At 36.0% G+C, this 26,426-nt stretch overlaps 1 protein-coding gene across 1 annotated transcript in view; it reads right to left on the bottom strand.

Moving 5' to 3' along the window:
- The window catches only part of CCDC181 (coiled-coil domain containing 181), a 39,033-nt gene extending 14,556 nt beyond the window's left edge, over positions 1-24,477 (bottom strand). Inside the window, exons 1-4 of the mRNA XM_021682652.1 lie at positions 24,423-24,477; positions 20,409-20,548; positions 16,709-17,656; positions 5,652-5,798 (exon numbers count right to left, since the gene is read on the bottom strand). Of these exons, the coding sequence (XP_021538327.1) occupies positions 5,652-5,798; positions 16,709-17,656; positions 20,409-20,525 (1,212 nt within the window). The 5' untranslated portion in view covers positions 20,526-20,548; positions 24,423-24,477. The remainder of the gene's footprint in view (positions 1-5,651; positions 5,799-16,708; positions 17,657-20,408; positions 20,549-24,422) is intronic.
- Between the last annotated feature and the right edge of the window lie 1,949 nt (positions 24,478-26,426).

The raw sequence follows: 26,426 nt of genomic DNA, 5'->3' as shown, positions 1-26,426 counted from the left end.
TGGCAGTAAAAATTCAATCACCTAAAAAGTTTTTTTAATCCAATGTAAATTAGGTCATTCCATAATTTATATATTCTGAAGACATTTTCTAGAAACTATAACTCACATGATACAGATACACAATGTCCCACAGAAATAACTAGCAAAATACACTTATTATCACAAGCATTAATAAGCCAAATCAATCGTCAAATCATACTATTGCTCAGCTTCGGCAGTAGACAAAATTCACAAAAGTTCTTCAGAATACTATTTATTTTGGGGGCGCCTGAGTGGCTCAGTCAGTTAAGCGTCTGCATTCGGCTCAGGTCATGATCCCAGGGTCCTGGGATCGAGCCCCACATCGGGCTCCCTGCTCAGCGGGAAGCCTGCTTCTCCCTCTCCCATTCCCCCTGCTTGTGTTCCTGCTCTGTGTCTCTCTCTGTCAAATAAATAAATAAAATTTAAAAAAAAAAAAAGAATACTATTTATTTTTTATATAATTTCTCATTAAAGTTAATTTTTGAGACAGACTTCAAATAAAGCAAAAAATAAAAAATAAAAATTTTAAATTTATAACCATGATGCCTTCTAACATGAAAATATTTTGAAATAAATTCTGTTCAGTATGGTTCATGTTTTTAAAGAATACAATTCAAAGTTTTTGTTTATAATCTCCAAATAGAACACAATAGAACACTGAAGTGTACATTTATTTTTACAAATGCCCGATAAAAATATTATGCTAGGCTGAATGCCATGAGACCTGAGGCCCCACCAGCCCCTGGGAAACTATTAGCAGTGCACTCACAGCTGTGTTTTTCTTGGTCACTGACACATAAGCTCCTCTCGTCTCCAGTACTTTTCAACATTGCAGCAATGTGCTGTGCTCTACCCTCCCAAGCCCGAACTCCCCGCCTCCCTCAAAAACCTTTCTGATTTATTCCTTGTAATTCCTATTCAATGATACAAAAACTCCCAAACAGCCCCATTCTCCCAAGCTACCTGGCCTTAAGCCTCCTCTTTTACCCCAATCCTGATTCTTCCCCAAGACACGGTTTTCCTTTCCCCAAATAGACTGCATTGTCTGCTATACTCCAGATAGCTCACAGGTCGGGTGAAGAAGTTAGTATAGCCTTCACTCCTTCATACTCTTCAGAATTGTATTCCTCTAGCCACACTCAATTAATATTTACTCGATTTGGCTCCATTAATTTAACAATCTCTGGTATCAGTGGCTCAGTGTTCCTCTCCATCCTCATCCCAAGCAATAGAACTATATGAATAAGTTCACAGATTTTTTATTTTCTCATCTTCTAGGACTTCCTCCACTGTACTTGCCACCCAGTCCTTAGAGCCACATCCACATCCCACAAACTACTTTGTCTTTGAAGTCACTAATCTCATTCTCAACATTAACCATCAAACACATTTCTCCAGTCAATTTTCAACATCTTCACCTGGATGTTTCCTAGGTACCTCAAACTCTACAAGTGAAAAACTGAAATAATAGTTTCCCCCACTCAGTGTATTATCCTCTACTGCTCCGGTGAGTGGCACCACCATCCACCAAGTTGCTCCGAAGAGAAACCTGGTATATTCTCTTTACATCTCATTCTCACTCACACACATATCTAATTAATTACAAAACTCCTTCAGTCGACATTTCAAAACATGTCTTAAATTACTCACATCTCCCTCCCTCCCTGCTTCCCTCTCCCTCTCCTGTTACAATTCTAGCCCAAGTCACTATCATTTCTCACTTCATATACAACTATATCTGCTTTCTAATTGCTCTCCCCGCCTCCACTCTTGCCCCCTTCAATCCATTCAGTCATAGTAAGGTGTATCTAATGTATCACTCCTCTGTTTAGACAATTTCAGTGGCTTTCCATAACAGGACTGAAGACAAAATCATTATAGACTCTATCTAACATGCCACATGATGGGAGTTCTGCTCCCTCTCCAGATCTTCTCACACTTACCAAGTTATTTCCTGTCTCAGGGCATTCATGCATGTTCTCTTGACCTGAAACAAATTCCTTTCAGTCTTGGTCTAATTTTTACTCCTACTTTCACCAACCGAGAAAAATCTTTCCTGAACTACCCATACACATTTATTTCCCTCATTATGATCTCTCATAGCTCCTTTCATTTTCATTGCACCATCACTATTTATAATTACAAATTTATTTTATATATATATAGTTTTTCAAACCCTACTAGCTGAGCTCTATAAAACAGAGACTAAACCTAGTTTGATCAGGAGTACATTTTCATGCATGGAACAGCATCTGTCACATAGGAAGCAGTTAAAAATATTTACTTAATAGACACAATTTTTTAATTGGCATTTCTTTAATTCTAGCAGATTTGTATTTTTTTCCATATACTACATGAAAATATATATATTTTTTTCACTGGCCATCTGTATGTATTCATATGTGAACTTTCTATTCATATCCTTTGGCCAACTTTCTCAATCAGAAAATTCAAAAGTTTTGCTTTAATAATATAAATATAAATATTAATAGTAACAACAATTATGACACCTACTTAAAAAATCCTCACCAGCTTTTATTTTATTTTTTTTTAAAGGTTTTATTTATTTGACAGAGAGAAAGACAGCCAGAGAGGGAACACAAGCAGGGGGAGTGGGAGAGGGAGAAGCAGGCTTCCCGCGGAGCAGGGAGCCTGATGTGGGGCTCGATCCCAGGACTCTGGGATCATGACCTGAGCCGAAGGCAGACGCTTAACGACTGAGCCACCCAGGCGCCCCTCCTCACCAGCTTTTAATGGAAATTACATTAAATATAAACTTGGAGGAACTCAAACCTTTATAGTATTTAGTCAATCCATGCAGGAATATCATAGGTTGTTTCCATTTGCCAAAGAACTCATATACTTATAATATTTATCCCACCAATCCAGAAGTATTATATTTATTTTCATTTACCAAAGTCATCTTTTTTTGTCCTTTGCAAAGCTGTACTGTATTCTCCATAGAGATCAGACACATTCCTGTTTAGTTCAAAGTATTTTATATATTCCTATATTCCTTCTCCTTTTATATTTTTCTATGAGGTTTTTGCTATAGGAAAACTATAAATTTTTTATGTTTATAATGTAAATATCCATTCTGTTAATACTTATACCTTGTTTCCTTTTCACCTTAATAAATTGGTTAGAACTCTCAGAATGAAGTTATTTAATATAGAGGGGAGACTTACTTGTTTCTAACTTTAATGGGTATACCTACAGTATTTCCTAAGATAGTATTATACTGTTTTTTATATTTTATTAGGAATTAAAAAAATAAATTATAGTAAAAATAAAATACCTATTCTCTATCTTTCAAGATAACCATATATTCTTTTTATCTACCTATTGATGTGATGAAATTTATTAATGAGTTTTTTTATTTATTCATAATTTCCTTCCTAAAATATGCCCTACTTGGTTATAGTATACTGTTATTTGACTACACAGATGCACTCAAATTTCTCAACATTTTCTCTTTTAGTTTATGGCTTTTGTGTCTTGCCTCAAAAGGTACTGCCTGTCCCAAGATTTTAAAACCTAAAAACTTCTATAAATGGCATAGTAAACAATGTAAAAAAATACATCATATTGTCAGTCTAGGAAAATGTATTTATGACAGATATAATAACAAAGGATTATAATCTCTAATATACAATGCAAGAAGAAAAATAAAACTGAGAAAAAAGAAGACTACAAACAGGAAATTCACAGAATATACACACGTTCATAGGTACTCATGTATATTATTAATCTGAAGAAAAATTAAGAAGATAAATCACATACAGTGTTAGTCGGGATGTGGTAAATATTCACTCTTACATACTGTTGAAGGGACTGTAAATAGACACAACTTTTGGGAGGTTAATTTTTGCACATTTAACCAAAAATTTCACCCCGGACATCCAATAAGTCATAAATTCCACTCTTAAGAAACTCTCCTACAGATTGAATTGTTCACTACAGCACTGTTAATGAATAGAACAATATTGGAACCAATCTAAATATCCACAATTGAGGATTTAATAAATTAAGGTATCTCTGAACAGAATACTGTGCAGTTATTTGGGGTTTTTGAAAGATTTTATTTGTTTATTTGTTTATCTATTTACTGAGAGAGAACGAGAGAGAGAGCATGATAGCAGGTGGGGGGGAGCAGAGGGAGAGGGAGAGAGAGAATCTCCCACTGAGTGAGGAGCCTGATGCGAGGCTCAGTCTCACAACCCTGAGATCATGACCCTGAGACCATGTCCAAAATCAAGAGTCAGACACTTAACCAACTGAACCGCACAGGCACCTCATACTATGCAGCTATTTGAAAAGAAATATCTAAATGTAATGATGCAGAAATATATCCATGATGAATTAAGTGGGAAAAAAAAGCAAAGTGCATAACAGATTTTTTACATGTAAAATTGTAAATATAAATAAGACTTGGAAGACTTGCAACACACTGCAAAAAGTGGTTATCACTGGAAGATGAGCCTGGATAGGGCATAGAATTAAATTTTCAATTTTTTCTTTATATGCTTTTTAGAAAAGATATAGGGATATGGATTACTTTTTTGCTTTCTCCTTGGTTTTCTTTTTCACATTTTTAAAAATTAAATAATTGATATCTTTAATTTGTTAGCTTTCATGAAAGATTTACATATATCTATTCCTTTTTTTAAAAAATTTTTTTGAGTATAGTTGACTTACAATAATGTTACATTAGTTTCAGGTGTATAACAGTGATTCACCATCTCTAAGCTCACCACAAGTGTAGCTACCATCTATCACCATACAACGCTATTATAATACCACTGAATATATTCCCTATGCTATGCCTTTTATTCCCATGATTTATTCATTCCATAACAGGAACCATGTACCTCCCACTCCCTTTCACCCATTTTGCCCATCCCCCTACTCCCCTGCCCTTCTGGCGACCATCACTTTGTTCTCTGTATTTATAGGTCTGATTTTCCTTTTTGTTTATTCATTTGTTTTGTTTTTTCAGATTCTACATATGTGTGAGACCATATGGTATTTATCTTTCCTCCATCTGTCTATATGTCTGTTCTTAAGTAAGACCATTCTGTAGGGTTTGTGCATGTAGGGTGTGTGTGCATGTGTGTGTGTTATCTTTGTCCTATTTTGAGTATCAAAGTTATACTATCCTAAAAAAAATATTGATAGTTTTCCATTTTCTGTGCTACAGAAGTTTGAATACAATAGTAATCATTTAATTTTCATGAGGCTTCTTAGAATTTAAATGCAAAGTCATCTCTATGGTGCATCTTTTTTTTTTTTTAAAGATTTTATTTATTTATTTGACAGAGAGAGACACAGCGAGAGAGGGAACACAAGCAGGGGGAGTGGGAGAGGGAGAAGCAGGCTTCCCGCCGAGCAGGGAGCCCGATGCGGGGCTCAATCCCAGGACCCTGGGATCGTGACCTGAGCCGAAGGCAGACGCTTAACGACTGAGCCACCCAGGCGCCCCTCTATGGTGCATCTTTTGCAAGGGTCATTCTTGGACCACTTTTTCTACTTTTTCTATAGGTTCTTATTCTGATATTCACATTCACTTCTGTAAATAAATTCAGCTTTCATATCTGTATACTTATTTTTCATAGAGAAGTTTCACTTACTCTACTATTCATGTCTTCGATTTGCTTTGCTCGCTGAATTCTCCTCATTTCTAGGACCTGCTCTCTTTTCTTTTGCAACCATGCTTTAAATACCATGTCATTCTCTTTTTTCTTTTCTTTCTCTTCTTCTATTTTTCGTTGTTCTTCCTGGTGGAAAGAATATCAAAAGACATTCATGAAAGGTGAAAAAGATTGTATATGAGTAATCAGAATAAAGGGAAATATATTCTGAGATCTGAAATCAGCATTCTCTGCTTCTAAAACTTTCCACCTAAAACTTGGGCTTCTCTTAAAAAATAGAGACTCTAATTTGCTTAGGAATAAAATGAAGATGTATCAGATAAACTGTAGGGATAAATTCTACAACTACATAGGTGTACAATACATGCATGCTGTTCAGGAATTCCTTGAATCTCTCCTTCACTTCCTAATTTACTTTTGGAATTAAACCCCTTAAGTTGCAGCTATGCAAGAGTGAAAAAAAAAGCCACCACGCTCTAGAAGCACCATTTGCTTCCATAAATGTTTGAAACATTTTTATGTTATTGTTAAATTTGTTAATTGTGATAAATGGCATTGTGGTTATGAAAGAAAATGCTATAATCATTTAGAAATATATATTAAACTGTACAAGTGAGCAATGATGTGCTGCCTAGGACTCACTTTAAAAATACATCAGTCAAGAACCAGAGGAGATGAAGCATATATGCCAAAATCTCAATGACTTTCAAATCTGGATGATGGGGACATAGGGATTAACTGAACCTTTATATGTGTTTGATTTTTTTTATTATAATGTTTAAAAATATTTTTCAACTGGTGTATATTCACAAAATAACATTTTTTGCTATCAGAAAAATATTTATACAGCTAACTATAGAACAAAATGAATTTTTATATGAATTATTCAACTAATGTTATAAAAGGGAGTTTCTTGAAGAGAGGTACTTAAATCAGTTGTATAGAGCTATAAAATAGTTACTAGGAGCAAAGCAGCATGTCATAGTGGAAATCGTACTAAGTTAAAAGTGAGGAGATCTGAGTGACAATCATACTGCCATCACACTATGTCAATTTGGGCAAACCACCTAACTCAGTATTCTCATCTACAAAATGGAGTGATATTAATGAGCTCTTAAGTCTCTTCCAATACCAAAATTTTATCACTTAAATGAATGGAATTATATAATCCAACTTTCTTCAAATGATGGAATTCAGAGTTCTTTCCTTACATTTTTGACAACATATCAAGTCTTTCTAATTCCTTCTAATTGAACAAAATGTAAGAAGGAATGGAAAAATTCTGTCCAATTAACAGCACAGGATGTCTTTTAAAATACCTATATACTGTAAAAGTATATATAATTTTGTGACAGAATCCTGGTGATAATCTCCTTTTAAAAATTTATACACATATGTGAATAAAAAATGAGGATTTCTATAAAAATACCAATATACTATTTTCTAAGCCCTAAAAAAGCTTATATAAAATGTGAATTTGTCAAAGGTTAAATTTTACATTTATTTGTAAGTTTCTTTTTATAAAAAGGAACTTGGACACTGTGAAAAGTGAAATAAAATCGATTCACTTATGTCATGGTATTTTAAAATGGAGCCAGTGGCCATTAGGATGTGGGCCTTATTCCAAGTCCTCACTGGTTGTAATCATGAAATTTTGAACTGAGCCAAAGTACCAATATAACAAGGATTCTACTAGTACCTGCAACCTGCTACAGTAACAGACTGTTTCTTAGTGATAGCCTTAGCAACCAATTATGTGTAGCCAAGATTAGTTTTCTGCTGTCAACACCAAACAGAATTCTTTGTAAATAAAGCATACAAGCATCCCTTTTTGCCTTTAAAAACTCTTGACTTTTTGTCCCCTAGTGGACACAATTTGAGTTATTGTGTGCCCCAAAATGCACCAAATCGTTTCTCCCCAAATGGCATTTCTGAGAACTCAAATAAATGTTCTTGTTTTATTTCAGTTCTGCCTCTTTTCTCAGTTGACAATACCTTGTATAAATATAGACAGCATGGTATGATGATTATCTTTCTGAGGAACATTAAACATATTACACAGAAGATATCAGCCAAAGTACAGATAATGCAAAGAACAATGAAATGATGCCTTAGAATAGATAGAGTATAGCAGCCCAACCCAGCAAATATTTGGTTGGGCATAAACAAGGAAAGCCTTCCCCTGAAACCAACTAAAAAATATTTAAAAGCCTTAGCATTTACACACAGTCTTGAGCAAGTATATAAATAAAAACCATGCCTTGAACAAGTACACAAGCAAAGGCAAATTTATTTCTGAGGATCCTGATATGAGAAAAGTGTATCCCAGCACCAAAAGTAAGGAACACCCAGAAAAGAGGATCAAAATAAAAACAAAACTATTTATGAGTCACAGCAGTTAAAGATTACTTAGTTCATTAGTGAAAAGACAATGAAATTATATAAAGCCTCTTATTTAACATTTATAGAAATATACAAATACACTTATACATGTATATGGGTTTATAGCAACATTATATAGTTCAGTCATTCTCAAATATTATTTTGAATTGTCACAAAGTTCTGCATTAGCAGATCCCTTTAAGTATTGTTATATACCTAAACCAAGTAACCTGAATCTGCCTATTACAGTTCAGATAGTAGTGATCAAGTAAGCTAAACTTTCAGTGTGCATTTTCTCAGATTCCTGAGTGTTCTATAGGTTACACACTCCTACTAACTTTTTCACCTTTTTCTGGTAATATGGATTCCTTATTTAAATGCCAAAAATTTCCCTGATAATCCCTACAGATTCCTATACCATTTCTCAATAGATGCCAAGAACACAGATTTTGACTCCAACTTTGCTATAAACAGGTTGAGTGATTTTGGTAAAATTAATTAAACTTGTAAACTGTAGTTGCCTTATCTGTAAAAGGATCTTTAAGGATTCTTCTAATTGTAAAATTCTATTTACCTGTGATTCTACTAAGGTTTGGCATTTACAGTCATTTTGTGGTCCAACTTAATACCATTTAGGTATCCAGTAAAAAAAGAGAATTGGGGCACTGATTTAAGTAATTTAGAGAAAATTCACCAGCATATTTAGTACCTGGAATTTTCATTAATAAAATAGAATTTTATTTAAGGGCTATGAAAAAAGATTCAAAATGAAGTAAGATTGCTAAGAAAATCACTCAGAGTTGAAAGCACACTGAGGAAGTAGGACCAATGCAGGTCTCTTCCTGTTCAATTCTCAGAACAAAAGGAACTTTTGACTCTTGTCAATTGCATCCCAAACTCCCTCCTTCTACTTTGGACTGAAATAGAGATAATACAACTATCTATTAGCTAAATAGCCAATTGTGTATTAGATAGTCAATGTAAACTATCTTTCAGAACAAGTTTTTGTGGTTTTTATCTTTATAAGCCTGCACTCCCTGCTGACAAGTCAAAACACTTTTCATTTTGGATGACTCTGTTTCCTGGGTTGCAATCCCTAAGACTCCAAATAAATGCTCTGTTTGTTTCACAGCCTCTTCTTGATCAACATTACTTGGCATAGTTGGTAGGATCCAAAGTGCCTAAACTCTGTCTCTAGTGCTGCCACAGATTTGAGTAAGGTACCAAAAGTCCATTGCAGTCTGACATAGCCTTGGTAGCTTCAAGTCACAATCATAAATCCTCTTGGTCCTGAACCTCCACCTTGGTCAAGGTTCAGGCCTTTATTTGGGTATCCTCTGTTGCTGGCTTCTGTCCTCACGCATTTTTTTTTTTTTAAGATTTTATTTATCTATTTGACAGAGAGATAGACAGAGAGTACAAGTAGGCAGAGAGGCAGGCAGAGGGAGAGGAAGAAGCAGGCTGTCCACCGAGCAGGGAGCCCGATGTGGGGCTCGATCCCAGGACCCTGGGATCATGACCTGAGCTGAAGACAGCCGCTTAACCAACTAAGCCACCCAGGCGCCCCTGTCCTCACGCATTTTTGAGGGGAGGATTCTATCTTCACTCATTTTGAATGGAATATTTGGGTTTCAGGTTCTTGGTAAGTACTCAATTCTGGGAAATAATTCTGCTAAGGAGCTTCTAATAACCAGTCCCCTACTGTAACTCCCGCAGTATTTATGTTAAGGAATATAGGCCTTCTTGCTGTGAATTTTTGCCCCATTGGATCAAATTACCCAAGATGATTTAAAGCTTCTTTGGCCAAAATGCGCACTTTGGATATCCTAAAATTAGTTTACCTGCATGCACAACTGGAAAAGGGTTATAAAGACAATCAAATGGGATGTCTATTTTAGTTGGTACCTGGGAGCTTTTGAACATATTCAGGATTCTAAAAATCTCCTCTTTACAAAATACCATTTCTAAATTAACTGAAGCAAACAATTTTCAAAAGACCCATCCTCTTTGCCTCATCTGTTCCCTTCCTCTTCCTTCTTTGTCTCTGGGCATGCAACAGCCATCCTGCACCAAGGTCCTGCCTTTGGAGACATCTTCCTCTTTCCCTCTGCACCATCTTCACTTCCTCTGTACCCTCCTCCATTTCCTCATTCCAATCTTCTTGCCAGAATTCTGGGGAGAGCTCTAAAAGGATCTTCACAGCACACACAAAAAAATCCTTAGTAAAAGACTCTGGTCATCTTAGCAGTTAACCTTAACTTAGTCCATCTGCCGGAACACAATTTGGATCCAGCTATTCTTTTGACTTTTGTACCTGAATCATGGCATGAATTTTAAAATGACACTATAAGGTTTCTGTCTATATCTAGCTATATGTTACAGTGATATGATATTTTCTCTCTGATGGCATTGCCAAAGTTAATTTATAAAAGAGCTCTATTTAATTGGCTTAAAGACAATGAAGTGCTTACAAATATTAAGTATTCCAAAAATTCCCAGAAATACAAAAACACTAACCCAAGTGTTTTTCAAGTTCACATGATCTGAGATAGCCTTTGATAAATAAATGCTAGTTTAGTAGAGAACAAACTGATGGTTAGCAGAGAGGAGGTGGATAGGGGGATGGGTTAAATAGGTGATAGGGATTAAGGAATGAACTTGTGATGAGCACTGGATATTGTATGAAAGTGTTAAATCAATATATTGTACACCTGAAACTAATATTATACTATAGGTTAACTAACTGGAATTTGAATAAAAACCTTAGTAAGGGTGCCTGGGTGGTACAGTCAGTTAAGCATTGGGCTCTTGGTTTCGGCTCAGGTCGTGATCTCGGGGTCTGGGATGGAGCCCCAGAGTGGGCTCTGTGCTCAGCGTAGGGTCTGCTTGAGGATTCTCTCTCTACCTCTCCCTCTGCCCCTCCCCCTATTCTCTCTCTCTCTAATAAATAAATCTTAAAAAAAAAAAACTTTAGTAAAAAGGGGAACCTGGGTGGCTCAGTCGGTTGAGTGTCCAACCCTTGAATTTGGCTCAGGTCATGATCTCAAGGTCATGAGATCAAGCCCCAGAGCATGGAGCCTGCTTAAGATTCTCTTTCCCTCTCCCTCTGCCCCTCCCCCTGCTCATGCATGTATGCACTCTCTCTCTCCCTCTCAAAACAAAACAAAACCTTGAGTAAAAAAATAAAAAATAAAATGCTAGTTTAAGTTTGCTAGCTTAATAAAAACAGGAATGTCTTCAGAGTTATCAGCATTAGACATAATGGAGATATACAACTTTTTCTACCTGAGTTTACTTAATCATAACATCTCAGGCTATCTCTTTCAAAACCTGTCAATAAAAGAAACAATTTAAGATGATGATTAGCTGTTTAATGTTCTAATCCAAGTATAATTGCTAAAAGCAAGCAATTTAAATAAATTTAAATGAGATCAAACTTTATGCTCAGTTAAACTAGATAACAGATGTTCACTGCCCATCTAGATCATTTCCAAATAATATAATACACTGAGATATTGATTGCTAAACCTAAGTTTATTTAGTTTTGGCTTTTAAATTTTTTACAGAGAGACCAAAAATATATAATACTTAGGTCTATTTAATAAACAAATTTATGCCAAAAAATAAAATTACTATTAGGGTAATATACTTCTAGAAATTATGAAATGATGAAACATATTTATAATTTTCCAGTCCACAATTGTTTATTTCTTAGGTTTTACTAGGAATTAAGAATTCTAAGGGTTAAAAATTCTAATTAGTATTTGTGAAAATAAAACTACTAAAATTCAATGAGGAAGAAAAAGACTGTATATGAAAAGCAGGCAAGGAAAGTAGGGCGTGTGTTTTTGGTAAAAGAAGGTATGGGAAATGGAAATGCATTTTGTTGAGGGAAATGAAAGTGATTTTGTCCTAAAGCTGGTTATTTCAGAAAGAGAAAGAATAACAAGACAAACTAAAATAGACACAGAGGTTTATAGGAAAGGTTTATAGGAAAGAAATCTTGGAAAAGGAATTTTATGTGTAATCAAGCTGGCCAAGATTAAAATGAATTTATTTAAAGTTCTGTTTCAATATCAAAAGTACACTAGTTCAAAATTTTGGTTTTCTCTGTTAAAAGGACAAAATTTTCTCAAATTGTTGGCCTTTTCTTCATAACAGATTATACACAAAGTTTCTTTACTTCTAATGTAATCTGCCTAGGAAACGGATTCTGTTTTGTCTTTATCACATCTTTGATTACTTGGGAAAGCTGAATCTTCTCTAAGAAGAACAGCTAAGGCTTTTGTAGCTATGTGTAATCTTCTGTATTTGTCCCTGAAGATTCTTTTGGTTAAATGGATAATTAAGTATTGTTTTATAATTTTCTGTGATCCTATTGGGTTAAGTGTCCAAACCTTTTGGTATTTTTTACAAATTCCCCACAATCAACTTCTAAATGAGATCTTTTTGATCTGGAAATTCCATAGGACCTATTAGGCTTATTTGATATGTTAAATCACATGGGAAGCATTGTCAAATAATAAATAATACTATACTTTCTTCCTATAACATCTGTATAGGTATACATTGTTCCAAAAATTGTGTGAAATCCCTAGAAATCTGGGTATTTCCTGATACAATGTTATCAGTCACCATTTTAAAACGTATGTCACAAAAATAAGCAACTCCCATTGCAAACTCCACTATCATACTCATCACACTCAGCATCTGTCTTCCAGTATATTAACGTTTTATGAAACCCTCTTGCTGTCTCCCCCAAATGTCATTATTGCATACTATCATTCTCTAAGCCCTGCTACTCTGTTACCCTTACCTTCTGATGACAGGGACATCTTCCCTTACCCTCTGGGTCCTTTGAAATATGGCAGTTGGATTTTGTCCAGCTGCCACTATCTCAAGAATGCAACTATGCTTTGTAATGGTTTGTATGTTTTCTCACTGTGTAGAAGCCTTTCCTAGTCATAGTGCTATGGCCTCAGCTCTATGGTAAATATCACTGGAGAAAATAACTCCAAACTGGGGAATTACCTCAGAACTTCACAATGACTGAGGGAGCCATTTCACAGGACAAATATTACAGGCCATTTGCCACATCTGGCCAATATTACAACATTTCAATACTCTGGCACTATAGGACAAACACAAATGGAATAAAGACCCAATTGACAAAACTTATTGAATCTTTCAGTCTGCTTTGGTCTAAAGCCCTCCCCTTGGTATTATTTAACCTAAGATCCACTCCATATGGTAAACACTAATTGTCTCCCTTTGAAATCATTACCAGAACACCTATGAGGATGGACCAAGGGATGTATGAGCCTACCCTACTGAAAGGAAATTTCCTAATCTATTGCAAAGATCTTATCAAGGTCCTTGGAAATAATACCAGCCTCATAGAGCAATCTTTCCCCAACACACTCATAGGAGACAAAGATCTTCAACATCATAATCTCCCACCTGGAGATTTGTTTACTGGAAATGTCACCTTCACAAGGATGCCCTCCAACCTCACTGGAAAGGACCATCTCAGGTATTGTTAACTAACCCCTGTGCTGCTAAATTTAAAGGCATTGACCCGTAGATTAACATTTCTCATTTAAAAAAAAAAGGCATCTTCACATGATGGACATCCCCACTGAAGATCTCAAGCTAAAAATATCCAGACCCACTCAAAATCAACAATCTGGACAAGAAGCACATGGTACCTGAAGTAGACAGACAGCTTTCCTGAGTCATGACCAAGCTTGTATAACCTCACAAAAGACTCCTACTAATGCTTAATGTTCATGAAATATTTGGAATAATTCTTCTTGTAGTAGGCATTTTAGCACTCTTGTTATTCCTACTTGTAGGATTTTGAATACTTGAATTTGATTGTTTTTAAAACATTAAATACCTTCTGATCCTGCTTATTACTACCCAAATTAGAGGAACTAAGTGGTAAACAAGTGCCATAATTCAAATAACCCAAGCCATAGCAAGTTCTATCTGGTAATCTTTCTGGCTGTTGAGTATGTCTTTCTCAGCCCACTATGGACGATCAGGAGACTCTTGGTCATCTCATTTATAATTTCACCCTTCTCCCTAATTTCACTATAAACCAGACTGCCCCCTCTGATCTCACCTATCAAGTTAAAATAGTTTTGCCTCCCAGAAAAGGAAATCCCCTTTGCTTCACACTTCAACCACCCAAAATGCTAGGGGAAAATATTTCTAATGGTCCAACAATTTATCAAGAGCTATATTCCTCCTATATTTGGCTCTTGCAGAAATGCCAAGGCACAAATAACAAATGCTCTCCAATAGGCACTTGTAGCTGCAGGACCACCCTTGCAAAAGATTCTTTCAGCTACCATCGAAATACACAGCCACCCTCTTTCTGTCTGCTCAAATAAAACAGATCCCTGGTTTTCTCCTACATACCCTCTATACTAAAAAATTAGTCCATAAATAAACAGATCGAAGCAGAGACACTTTGCACTCCTACAAGATATATTTTTGCCTGCATTTACAGGGAAGAATCTTGGGCATTTGACTACCTAGACAGCTGGAGAATGGCAGGACAGTGCCTCCTGGGATATCTAACTTCCCCTTTTTCTGTCCTTAAATTGATTACTAAAGGAGACCATATAGGAACTAAGCATAGAACTAAAAGAAGTCTCTCCACGAAAAGAACTGAAAGATGATGATCATCCAGACCCATCCAGACCCCTCTGAATATAAAGATAATAGTTGTGGGCATTCTCAAGGCTGTGGTCTCCCAAGAGAGATAAACCTTAAGGAAGGGGCTCATTTGGGAGGATCTTCAGTTGCTGGTTTGGAATAGGTACTGCTTAGAATGAGTACATGATCAGAAATCTTTCTTGGACCATCAGCAGAATTGCCAGGTCCACTCCCTAGCCATTAGAGCCAGGGGAAGTCTTTGGATACCTTATCTCATGTTGTCCTCCATAATAGCATAGCATTAGGTTATTTACCTGTGACCCTAGGTGGAGTCTGTGCCATCACTAATACTTCTTGCTGTACATGAATAAGTACTTCCCATCAGGTAGAACTGGAAACTGCTAAGATTTTCAAGCTTGCTAAATCTCTAATCCCATCCTCTAAAACCTTTGGTTAAATTTCAGATTCTCAGATATTTTTAGCTGGCTCCTGACCAGAATTGGGACCATTTTAAGATTTGGGCTACAAATTATCTTACTTATCGTTGTTTTAATTTCTTCTATATTCATTATTATCACACTGTTAATGCTTTTCATGGCCAATGTTTCAAATCCTGTCAGAACTCAGATAATGTTTGTTCAAAGACTCAAAGCCATTCATCAGGTCTACCCTTTGAGTGAAAAGAGAACCTAATTGAATTCTAAATCTTATTTCCTCAAACCTCCATGTTACTCAAATGTAGTTGTAAGACCTTCATCTAGCATGCTTATTGAACATATCAAGTATCAACCACTATGAGACTCCGCCCTCTGGGAGACATGATGGGGCCTGAGCAAGTTGCAAGTTGCCAGTGCCAACCACTCTGACAATGAAATGAGATTGCATGATCATAAAAATTTGTCATTGGTGCTTTCTTATTAGAAAGATCTTGATGAGGAGGGGGAAATTTGAAAGAAGATTCAAAATGAAGTAAGCATTGCTAAGAGAGCCACTCAAAACAGAGTTGAAAGAACATTGAGGAAGTAGGGCCTATGCATGTCTATTTCAAGTCTCCTGTTTCAATTCTCAGCCTACCATAAACTGTTGACTTTTGTCAGCTGCAGCTTGTCATTTGCAACCCCCCCCCACCACCACCACCTGGTACTTTGGACTGAATTAATGTAACACCTGTTAGCTACATAGCCAATGTGTATTAGATAGTTTAAACTCTGCCATCACCAATCATAATTCTTTCAAAACAAGTTGTGTAACCTTGTGGGTTTTGCCTTTATAGGCCTGCACTCCCTGCTCACTATTCAGAGTACACTTTTGATTGAGGTTGACACTGTGTCTCCTGGATTGCAATCTTACCTAAAAGCTCAAATAAAAATGCTTTGGTTACTTCACAGCCTCTTCTTGATCAACAGAACAAAACCTTCATCATCATCATCATCATCTGGGATTCCATATGGCACTTTGGAAATACTTCGTTAAGGTTATTAGGCTCTATTCTTAATCTAAAACTAAAATCCCTGAAATCAAGGAATTGTAGGTATGGAAGATATGTGAAAACACACACACACGTAAATCAAAGAATTATAATTCAAATCTACCTATTGCCTCCCAAATCCGACCAAATTTCTGCCTTCATTTTTCCACCTGACATCTGATTTTCACCTTATCACACCAAGGCTACTTTCAGCAGTCACTTCTCTGAGCCTCATCTTTAAAATGAAAGGACCAGATGATGTCCTCACTGAGATCTCTACCTCTAACACAAGTCATTCATTATGATGTTTTGTGAACCTTACAAGACAGGACCAAGATAATCATGGTATTTATCCCATAAATATGCATTCTTAATATTTAACCACTTAATCTAACAATAGAAAAACAAAACAAGCAAACAAATATATCCAATAGTTTGAGGAACCATTCTAATTCCTACTGCATTTCTAAAACATGAAAATATATTCTGCTTTTAATATGATGCACCCTTATGTTCTCACCTCTCTCTTTAGCTTTTCTCTCTTTTGTTCTAGCCGTGTTTGCAGTTCTTTCTGTCGAGGGGAAAGACTATATGTTGAGGTCACTGCAGATATATTTGCAGACTGTGTCCTGTGATTAGCTTTTCTATTCCCCTTACTTCGATCCGAGTTGACAGCAGAGCTTGGACGAGTCTTGGGGTTGGGTGGCGGCTGAGGGATATAAGCCAGTGGCTCTTCTGTTGATGAGTAAGCAATAGCATGAATCTTTGCTATAGGCTCTTCTTTCTTAGCCCCATTGACATTTGAGTTGGAAGATCTGGGTGACAACTGGTGAGGTTCATTTTCTGTACTATTAGCATTAATGGGGGGCAAAAACCCCTGACTCTCAATGTCTTGTAAATTCAGAAGTTCAAACTTTCCATCTTTCTCTACTAGTATTTTCCTATCCTTGTTTTCTTCACAGTTTCCATCAGTTAGTGACAGGAGCACATTTTCTTGTCCAAATTCATTGGAAATACATAACTGTGACAGTTTTCCTGACATACTACTTTCATTTTCAAAATAATTTTTGTGAGTATCAGTGTCTTCCAGTGGAGGAACTTCCAGATCAACTAATTTATCTTTGAACTTAAGTTTTCGCTCCCTTTTATCATTCACAGGTTCTTGATTCTGTAGAATCTTGTTGGCTTGTATAATTTTCTCCATAATATATCTCCTTACTTCCTCATCCTCTTCCTCTTCCAGGTCTCTCTGGCTTTCCACTTTGGATTCCTGGGAAGAGTTTTCACTATCTGAATCTGATACGGGATCCAAAGGTTGGATACTTGGTACAGAAATGAAGTCATTTCTTCTTGGTGAAAGCTCATCCTTCGAAGATTTGTCAGGATCAGAATGTTGTTTGGTGTGTTCTATTTCTGTTTCATTGTCTTTTAATTCTTGGTTAATATTCTCTTCATTCCCACAAGCCATCTAAAAAAAAATATGAAGTTTTCTTGAGTAAAAATTGAGACTCTTTGTCCACTTATATGTAGATGATCCAAAATGAATTTCATATTCATGCAATATATTTTATGAATGGGAAAATGTACATGTTTTTTATTTTATACTTTGCTCTTAATATTCTAATTCACATTTATGAGCACCCCAAGGGAAATACATGTGACATCAGCACTTTGGGAAAAATTTAACCCTAAATCTGAATTTGATGTTGCTAACTGCTATATTAATATTTTTTTAAATGTTCATGCTAATGAATGAAAGGGTAACTACAAATAAGACATTATTATTTCAACATTCTTCCTCTATAAAGTTTTCCTCCCTTTAAATTTTCAGAAGAAAAATTTTTTTAATGTTTTCTCCTTATAATATTTGTATTCTTCAAAAAAGTATCTTTCTCTCCAGAATCATTACAACATCAGTCTTTGGTAAAGTTCTAATTATTTTGAGGTTCTTATAATCTTTTCAGATTATTATTGCTGCTACTTTCTGTAGGATCTATATCCAAATTCCAGGCTAATTTTCATCTCTGGGTGACATTTTCCTTCCTCAACTATCCTCAGAGGTCCCAATAATCTATGCTAAACACCATGATATAATTTGGTTTTACATTAAAAAAGCATAACTCCTTTCTCTCTCTCTCTCTCCCTCTCAAATAAATATCTTTTTTAAAACAGTGTAATTCCACACGAACCAATGAACAATTCCACATAGACCAATATTATCGCATCACAAAACCCTACGCTACATCTGCTGTTTCTAATTAAAGGCTTCCTACCTAACATCTCTCCTACATACAAACATACTCACCGACCAAACAAACCCTTTACCTTGCAATATTTTTTTCTTTTTCTCAGACAACTCTCTTCCTCCTAAAACAATTCTATGGGAGGTACTACTTGCTGCTCTCTTCAACCCCTTAAAATTCTCTTCCTCTTTTACTTGCTCAAAGGTCATCTTTTCTGATAGCCACCTCTTCCTAACCTGCACAGCACTGCTAGATGTCTGATAAGCAAATTAACCTGGCCCATTAAAATGTCTAACAAATAAGTAAGATTAAACTAAGATTTCTGCATTGAAATTGGTTTTTTAAGCCATATTTGACTCTGTGGTTCATTCCGACAGTATCGGTTTCCTAATTATTCTTTGACTTTCACTTTTTAAAACCCACTGCAAAAGAAGTCGAATAAATAAAAATAAAAAGCCCTCTGCAATAAAACTACCACTTCTTACAATGAAACTTTCCCCCAGCCCTCACCCTATCTCTTTCTCTGTCATCCGATTTTCCTGCCAGCCTCAAAGGAAGACATGCTTTATAATCACCCACTGGAATAGGTAAGATTGATGAGAGCACTCTGTTTTGATCACTGCTTTATCCCTAGCACCCAGAACAGCCTCTGATACATGGCAGGTGATTATAATATTTTCTAAATGAATTGAGAAATGAGACAATGAATCATGATCATCACTTCTCTAATTCTAGCACTCTGCTCTGGATCTCACACCCCTCCAGTAATGAAACTTTGGTTCAACCTTATCACTCTGGGTATCTCTGCCTGTACTCATTCTGATTATTTTTCTGTTAAAGATGCATAAAACTCCCATTTAAAGGCCATCTTAGAAAAATCTTGACTTTTTACTCTGTTGCCTTTTTCAAATATAATCCCATTTGTCCTCTCCATTGCATAAGAAAGCAAAACGGAACTAAGAGAAATTTGTGATGTAAGACTTGCTGTCTTCTTTCTCTTATACTCTCTTCCTTAACCTTCTTCAATCTGACTTCTGGTGTAATTACTGAGCTCTTAGTCCTTCTAAAGTCACCTATTCTTATATGAGTCTTACATCTTTTCTTCATTACTTTCCTATATATTGACTCTAATTTCATACATATATACATAAGCATATATACACATATTAATATATATACACACACACATATATATGCACACAGATTATGTACAGATACACATACACACCATATACATGTATATAAATAAATATAAAGAGAGAAAAAAACTGTGATCCAGGAATTGGTTCATTTTCCTGGATTTCCATTCTATGTGTCTGATAAACAGTATATGATAATATTTAATGGATCCACGTTTTCCTAATCTGCACAGCATTGCTAGATGTCTGATAAGCAAATCTAGCAATTCACTTTTTCCTAAAGGTAGTCCTATGACTGTTTTGACTCTACATTCTTCTCTATATTCATTCTCCTAAAGAGCTAATTCAGTCTTAAGGTTTCAAATATTAGCTGAAAGACCATGTCTTTTGAGAATTTGCTTTATTTTCATTTATATTAAAAGTATAACCCCATTATATTAAAAGTATAACCACCTTTTCATTTATATTAAAAGTATAACCCCATTTTACCCAAGTTTATATAAAGTAGAAATTAACTGTACTTGTTTTTATTTTTGGTACAATAAATCATATTTATTTATATTATATAAATTATAACTTTTCATTATAATTTAAATTTTATTAAGTGCTAACTTAACCCCTGTTTTCTCACTAATTAGCCCTCACCTTAGGACACAATATATAAACTCTTTATGCCTCAATTTTCTCATCTCTAAGGTGGAAATAATGATACTTGTTCTATTTTTATCAAAGGAATTTTGTGAGGTTTAGATGACATAATATATGCAAAACTCTTCAAGAATTACAAAGCACTTTGTTAATGATATTATTATGAATGCTGTTGGCAATTTATTTATACCTCTATTATGCTGGCACCACTTTTTTCTTTTTCATTAATTAACCATTCCAGGTCCTTTTCAAAGTCTTCTTCATATTCTCCACTTTCTTTTGAGTCCATATCTTTATTTTCATCCATTTTCCGTTTGTTAAAGAATAATGCTAGATTTAAAAAGATAAGGTATATGTTATGTCACCTTTAGGGGGAGTAAGGAGTATGGAGATTAATATGATAAGCTAATCAACACACAGAAACACAAAACATGGAATGTTCAGAATAAACATATATCTGTATACCCTAAAAGAGAGACCAACAATGGCCAGACATTTTCTAGATGTACTGCTCTTAACCACCATCTCCACCCCCCCATTCCTGAAACCCTCATTTACAAGGAGACTAAAAAAAAGGTGGATAAGAAGATTATCTGAGGCTTAGAGCAGGATTTTCCACATCCCCTGCCAATCATTGAAACGCTTTGCCCAGATCAGAGCAGATGACTCAGCTTGTAAGTCACACTCATTCACGTTTTTATGCTCAAATAAAAACAAATACAGGTTTCCTCTGCTCTATGAAAGTAGAGCATTCCTATGAAACCTTTTAAAAGCTAAAATGGCATAAAGCAAGGAAGCAATTACTGCTTCATAAAAGCAAAAATCCTCTTCAGATTTCTTTCAGTGAGCAAAAACAGGTACTGATGTGGGTCTTTAAAAAAGTAAACTTTCAAATAATGGAGGAAACCTGAATATCAATTCCCATCCTCAGTTTTTTAATCCTTCTAGTAGTTTATATGGCATAATTATAATTTGTGATCTGAGAGCTTTCCAACTAAGTAAAGTTGATTCTCAACTATTGTAAATGCTAATTTCCACAAAAGTCAAACTGTTTTCAATTCTAAATGAGATATATTTTTCACCAAAAATAACAAAATGTGATGCCTAAAACTATCTGGAAACAGTGACAAATAAATAGGGATGTCAGATGAAAGTTAATAAGTGTTTGTGAAAATGATGTATAAATTCAGTCATTTTTAAGAAAACAATTCTAAAGTTATCTACAAGTTGAGGTCAGTTCCTAGCTCTAAGAATTGTTTTGTGTATAATTTTTCAAACAAAAGAAGCAAATAAATCTGTACCTATAATGTGTTTGTATATGTGTATGTATATGTGGGTGAGCATACCATATATATGTGTGTTTATATATATATATTACAGTTTTGACAAACATTTGTTAAACACTACAATATTCCTATATACATTCCTATGAAGATTATAAAATAGGCCTATGCCCTCGAGGTATTTCCCGTATGGTACAGAATAAACAAAACCCATAGATTTAAAATGTAGATAAAAACAAGTTAAAAATGTATGTACATGGAATAAAGATAGATAGATAGATAGATAGATAGATAGATAGATAGATAGATAGATATACATATAGAACATTGGGAGGAAGAATAAAAAAGCAATTAACTCAGTCTAAAGTAGGAAACACCAAGGAAAGCTGAGATGGGCTTTGAATACTGAGTACAAGAGTTTATTAGTTATTTTAGACAAAGAGAACACATGAGAAAGAGCAAACAAACATGGAAGTACATGGAATTGTCCAGAGAGGCCTGAACATAATGTGTTCCTGAAGAAGAATCTTGAAGGAGTGATAAGGGGTCAATCTGACGTCAGATTATCTGTTAAAAAAAAAAGGCTGAGGCAAAATTGTTTATGTGGATCCAATTGTCAAAAAGCAGCCAAAGGTAGAAATATATAGCAATAATCTGCACATTTTCCACCATTAACTTAAACAAAAACAAAAGAGCAATGCTTTCTAAATGTGTGTAGTTTTTTAGATTCAGTCTCAAAAGAGCTATAGAAATCTCATCTTCAGGGTCTCAAACACCTGGGACCCTATTTGTATACCTGTTTCTATACCTCAGAGCCTTCTCTTGCTCCTACACCAAGAATAAGTTACCTAAAACCTTTTTTGGAGGCAGAAAGTACAGATGTCAAGAACACATTATTTAGGATGGAAAATGAGAGATATTTTGTCTGAATTAATAAATTATCCACAAACTTTGTTTTGGCCATTGGCTTCACTGTACTATCCGCAAACCTGTGGCTAGACTACCTAACCTGGTGCCAAGGGAGATATACATTATTTTCCTTCCATTGTTCACCATCAAATAATAGTGAAAGCATGTGGGAGAACATCTTTCCACTAGCTGCACAAGCACTAGCTAAGTAAAGAGATGAGGCTTTTCACTACTGTGTATGAAAAACATTGTAACAGGTTTTAGTGAACAGAAGGTTCAAATGAGTTAAAAGAATGATGAGGACACCTAAAATGTAAATAAACTCCAGGCTAAGGCTATGGGTGAGACATACAGAAAGTGGGAAGCACTGTATCCAGTTTCCTGTGCTACAATTTAAAGGTCAAAAGACAAGCTTGAACACATTCAGAGGCTAGCAAACCAGGAGAATGGGGGATAAAAGAGAAAGAAGGGAAGAAGGGAGGCTATGAGAGTAAAATACCTTAGAACCAGACTCTGCGGAATACCTGAAAACCCTGGGAATATTATCCTAAAGAAGATAACTGCTTTAAATTATTTTTTTTAAGATTCTATTTATTTGAGAGAGAGAGAGAGAAATAGAGAGAGCACAGAGGGAGAGGGAGAGGGAAGAAGCAGACTCCCCACTGAGCAGGGAGCCCAATGTGGGCCTCCATCCCAGGACCCTGAGATCAGGACCCAAGCCAAAGGCAGATGCTTAACAGACTGAGCCACCCAGGCGCCCTGCTTTACATTATTTAAATGGCTGCTAGGTAAAGGAGGATACCTTCAAATGGTAAAACTACTGTTAAAGGCTGGAAACCCAGGGACAAATTTTGGCAATTTAAAACAGAATTTACAGGGGCGCCTGGGTGGCTCAGTCGGTTAAGCGTCTGCCTTCAGCTCAGGTCATGATCTCAAGGTCCTGGGATCCAGCCCCGCTACAGGCTCCCTGCTCAGCAGGGAGTCTGCTTCTCCCTCCCTCCCCATGCTCATGCTTTCTCTCTTTTTTTCTCTCTTAAATAAATAAATAAAGTCTTTTTAAAAAATAATAAAATGGGGCACCTGGGTAGCTCAGTTGGTTGGGAGTCTGCCTTTGGCTCAGGTCATGATCCTGGACTCCCAGGATCAAGCCCCACATCAGGCTCCCTGTTCAGTGGGGAGTCTGCCTCTCCCTCTGCCCCTCACCCCACTCGTGCTTGCTCTCTCTCTCTCAAATAAATAAATAAAATCTTTTAAAAAATAATAATAAAATGAAAAAAATAAAAATAAAACAGAATTTAGATTTTAAACTTGTCCTGAAATGAAGTGAGCTGCCTATTAGAAGTGTTGCATTCCTTGTCAACACAAAGAGCCTTAGAGCAAAACTGTTGAGCTAGAGGACCCTTAAGATTTATTTTAAACTTTTTATAAGCTGCAAATTAGCAAATAACTGCCAACTCATGAAAAGCAAGAGAATTTAAAAGGAATGCATAGTATCATGATAAGCTTAATCTAAAACAAATGATCAGTGCCTGAATAATTAAATCCAAGACTTAAAAAATTCTTATCTGGTTCACTTAAATGTCATCTTTTCTCAGAATAGTGCTTGGTATTGGTACCCTTCCTCCACTCAAGACAAAGTTAGTTTTATGTACACGAATGTTAATCATTCAACCTAATTATTCAACTGAATAATTATAACTATTTCCAATGTATTAGTTGGATTATAATTCCTTCTAGATATTTATGTCTTGTATACTAAGAATACAAAATGTACTTTCTTAAAGAACTCAAAGTAAGGTTTCAAAACTTTGTAAAGCAAAGTTTGAGAGCAATAATACTTTGAGGTAACCTAGAGAAACCAAATCAATACTACAGAGTGAGTTTATTTACCACTGCCTAGCTGCAAGACAGGCTAAATCACATCAACTGTTATGTCTAACTACTAATTAAATGTAAGGGCACCACGGATGATGTAGTACAAACTAAAACTCATTGTGATCCAAAATACTTACATAAATAATACTGTTTTTCACAGTCACAAGTGCCTTAGGATAATCAGCTTTCTTTTCAGACCAGGGATCCTGGAATTTATAATTCTAAGATGTTAAGGTTACATAACTAATTATTAGAATAAGATTTCTATGGAACTCTTCAGTGTTCTCCTTTAATTTTTTTGATAAACATAGTTCTGAATTTGTAAACAAATAGTTGCCTGAGGACTTTTGTTAGCTACGCCTTATTATTTACAAAGACTCTCACCCATGTGAAAACTCAAATTTAACGCCAAAATATCAGCATAATAAATAAAAATAAAATGATTACAAATCAAACATATTAGGTGTTATTAAATCATACAATTATGCCATAATTAAAAAGAAGAAAAGCCTCAGCTGCAGTGACTCTGAGAAGTAAATGCATTAAATTTGTACTGCCGCCTTCTCCTGTACCTTCAAAAACCTCATGGCTGGTTGCCAAGTAAACAAAGAACATAAATCATAAACTCTTGTTACCAAGTCCCTTAAGCCTTTTTCAAATGCGTCACAGGATATTCAATCCCCTTCAGTTCTTTTAATCATCATCCCCAGGGTACTGGCCATATGGTACACAGTCATCATGCTGGAACAAAAATATATCTTACACAAAATGAATCACCTAACACTTATTCCTGTGAGTTTCACACATTTAAATTTCAATGTTTATCATCAGTAAAAATCTATGTAAGTGGCTTAGATCAGAACCACCCTCTTAATAGGTTAACTGTAGTAAAAGACAAATTAATTCCTTCCCCCTGGGTGTCTGTTAAATCCCATGCGGGTATGTGACTGCAGATCTTTTAGTGTGAGTCTAAGCCGAGTCTGTATTTATACACTTTTGACAACTTTCTTTCAGGATTCAGACATTTGAAAATAGTTTAATCTAATTCCTTGACTCCAGTCTTATCTCGTAGTCTTTTGAACATAGGCTTGTTTAAAATCTAAGAGAATTAAAAAAACAAACAAACTCAAAGAGAACCTGTTTTAATACAAAATAAGTACTAAAGCAAAAGCTAACCCTTAATAGCATCATGAGACCATCTGGCCCATTCTTCTTGCTGCATTTTTCCAAACCGAAATCCTATGAGTAAAAAAATTTTAAATTCATACTCCGTCACAAAGTATGACAATGATATGTTACACACATTAGGTGATAACTTTAATTTGTATCCAGGGTCCCCAGGTACCATCAACTAAATGAATACCTGAGCCTCTTCATGGAAGCTACCACTTCAGGAGTGACTTTTTTCTCCCAGGGATGAGAACTTTGAGAGGGGAAAGAAAATGATACAAATGAGAGACTAAGCTACACTCAGACGGGTTTTCCCTCGTACAAACCAAGCAAGGTGTTGCCAGACATCCCCGCAGGTTCCGTGGAACCCGTACTCGGCAGGATTAGGCGCCAAGAGAAAGGCTCTTCCTCTCTTCTAACCACCTTTCCTCCCAGTTGTCCCACACGTTTTACCCCCGTATCCTCTCTCCCACCATAAGTATCTCCACACCATCCTTCCCTTCTCTCCCTCTGTATCCCCTCCTGCCTGTGTAAGATGCAGCGGCTGGGGTCACAGAGATGGCCGGGGAAGTTCTCCTCTCTTCCTCTTTCTAAGCTCTGACAGTGAGGCGAAGGAGACCCCAGCACCTGCTCCCACGGCGGAGAGAACCCGGCTGCCATAGCAACGGCGCGCCTCCACGTCCTCCATCCGGGCCTCTCTTACTACGAGCGCGCGGTGGACCAGCGCAGGCGCAGACGACAACCTGAGAACACCTGCCCCTCCTGGCGCTCTTCCTGGAATAGGCAGAGGACCTGTCAGGCTGCGGTTTCCAAGGAGACAAACAAGAAAGCCCTGCATCACGGGCAAGGTTGGGGGCGTGAGTCCGAATTGGTGAAGGATCACTTTCTTGGTTTTAAGTTTTCCCACGTGTAGCAGTCTCTCGCCAAATACGGAATTTCTTAGAACAGTTTCTGGATATATATATTTCTGT

This window comes from Neomonachus schauinslandi, chromosome 6 (assembly GCF_002201575.2).
Source record: "Neomonachus schauinslandi chromosome 6, ASM220157v2, whole genome shotgun sequence".
In the NCBI taxonomy this organism is placed as follows: Eukaryota; Metazoa; Chordata; class Mammalia; order Carnivora; family Phocidae; genus Neomonachus; species Neomonachus schauinslandi.
Note: the sequence above shows the minus strand (reverse complement) of the source record. Positions and strands in the feature narration are given on the sequence as shown.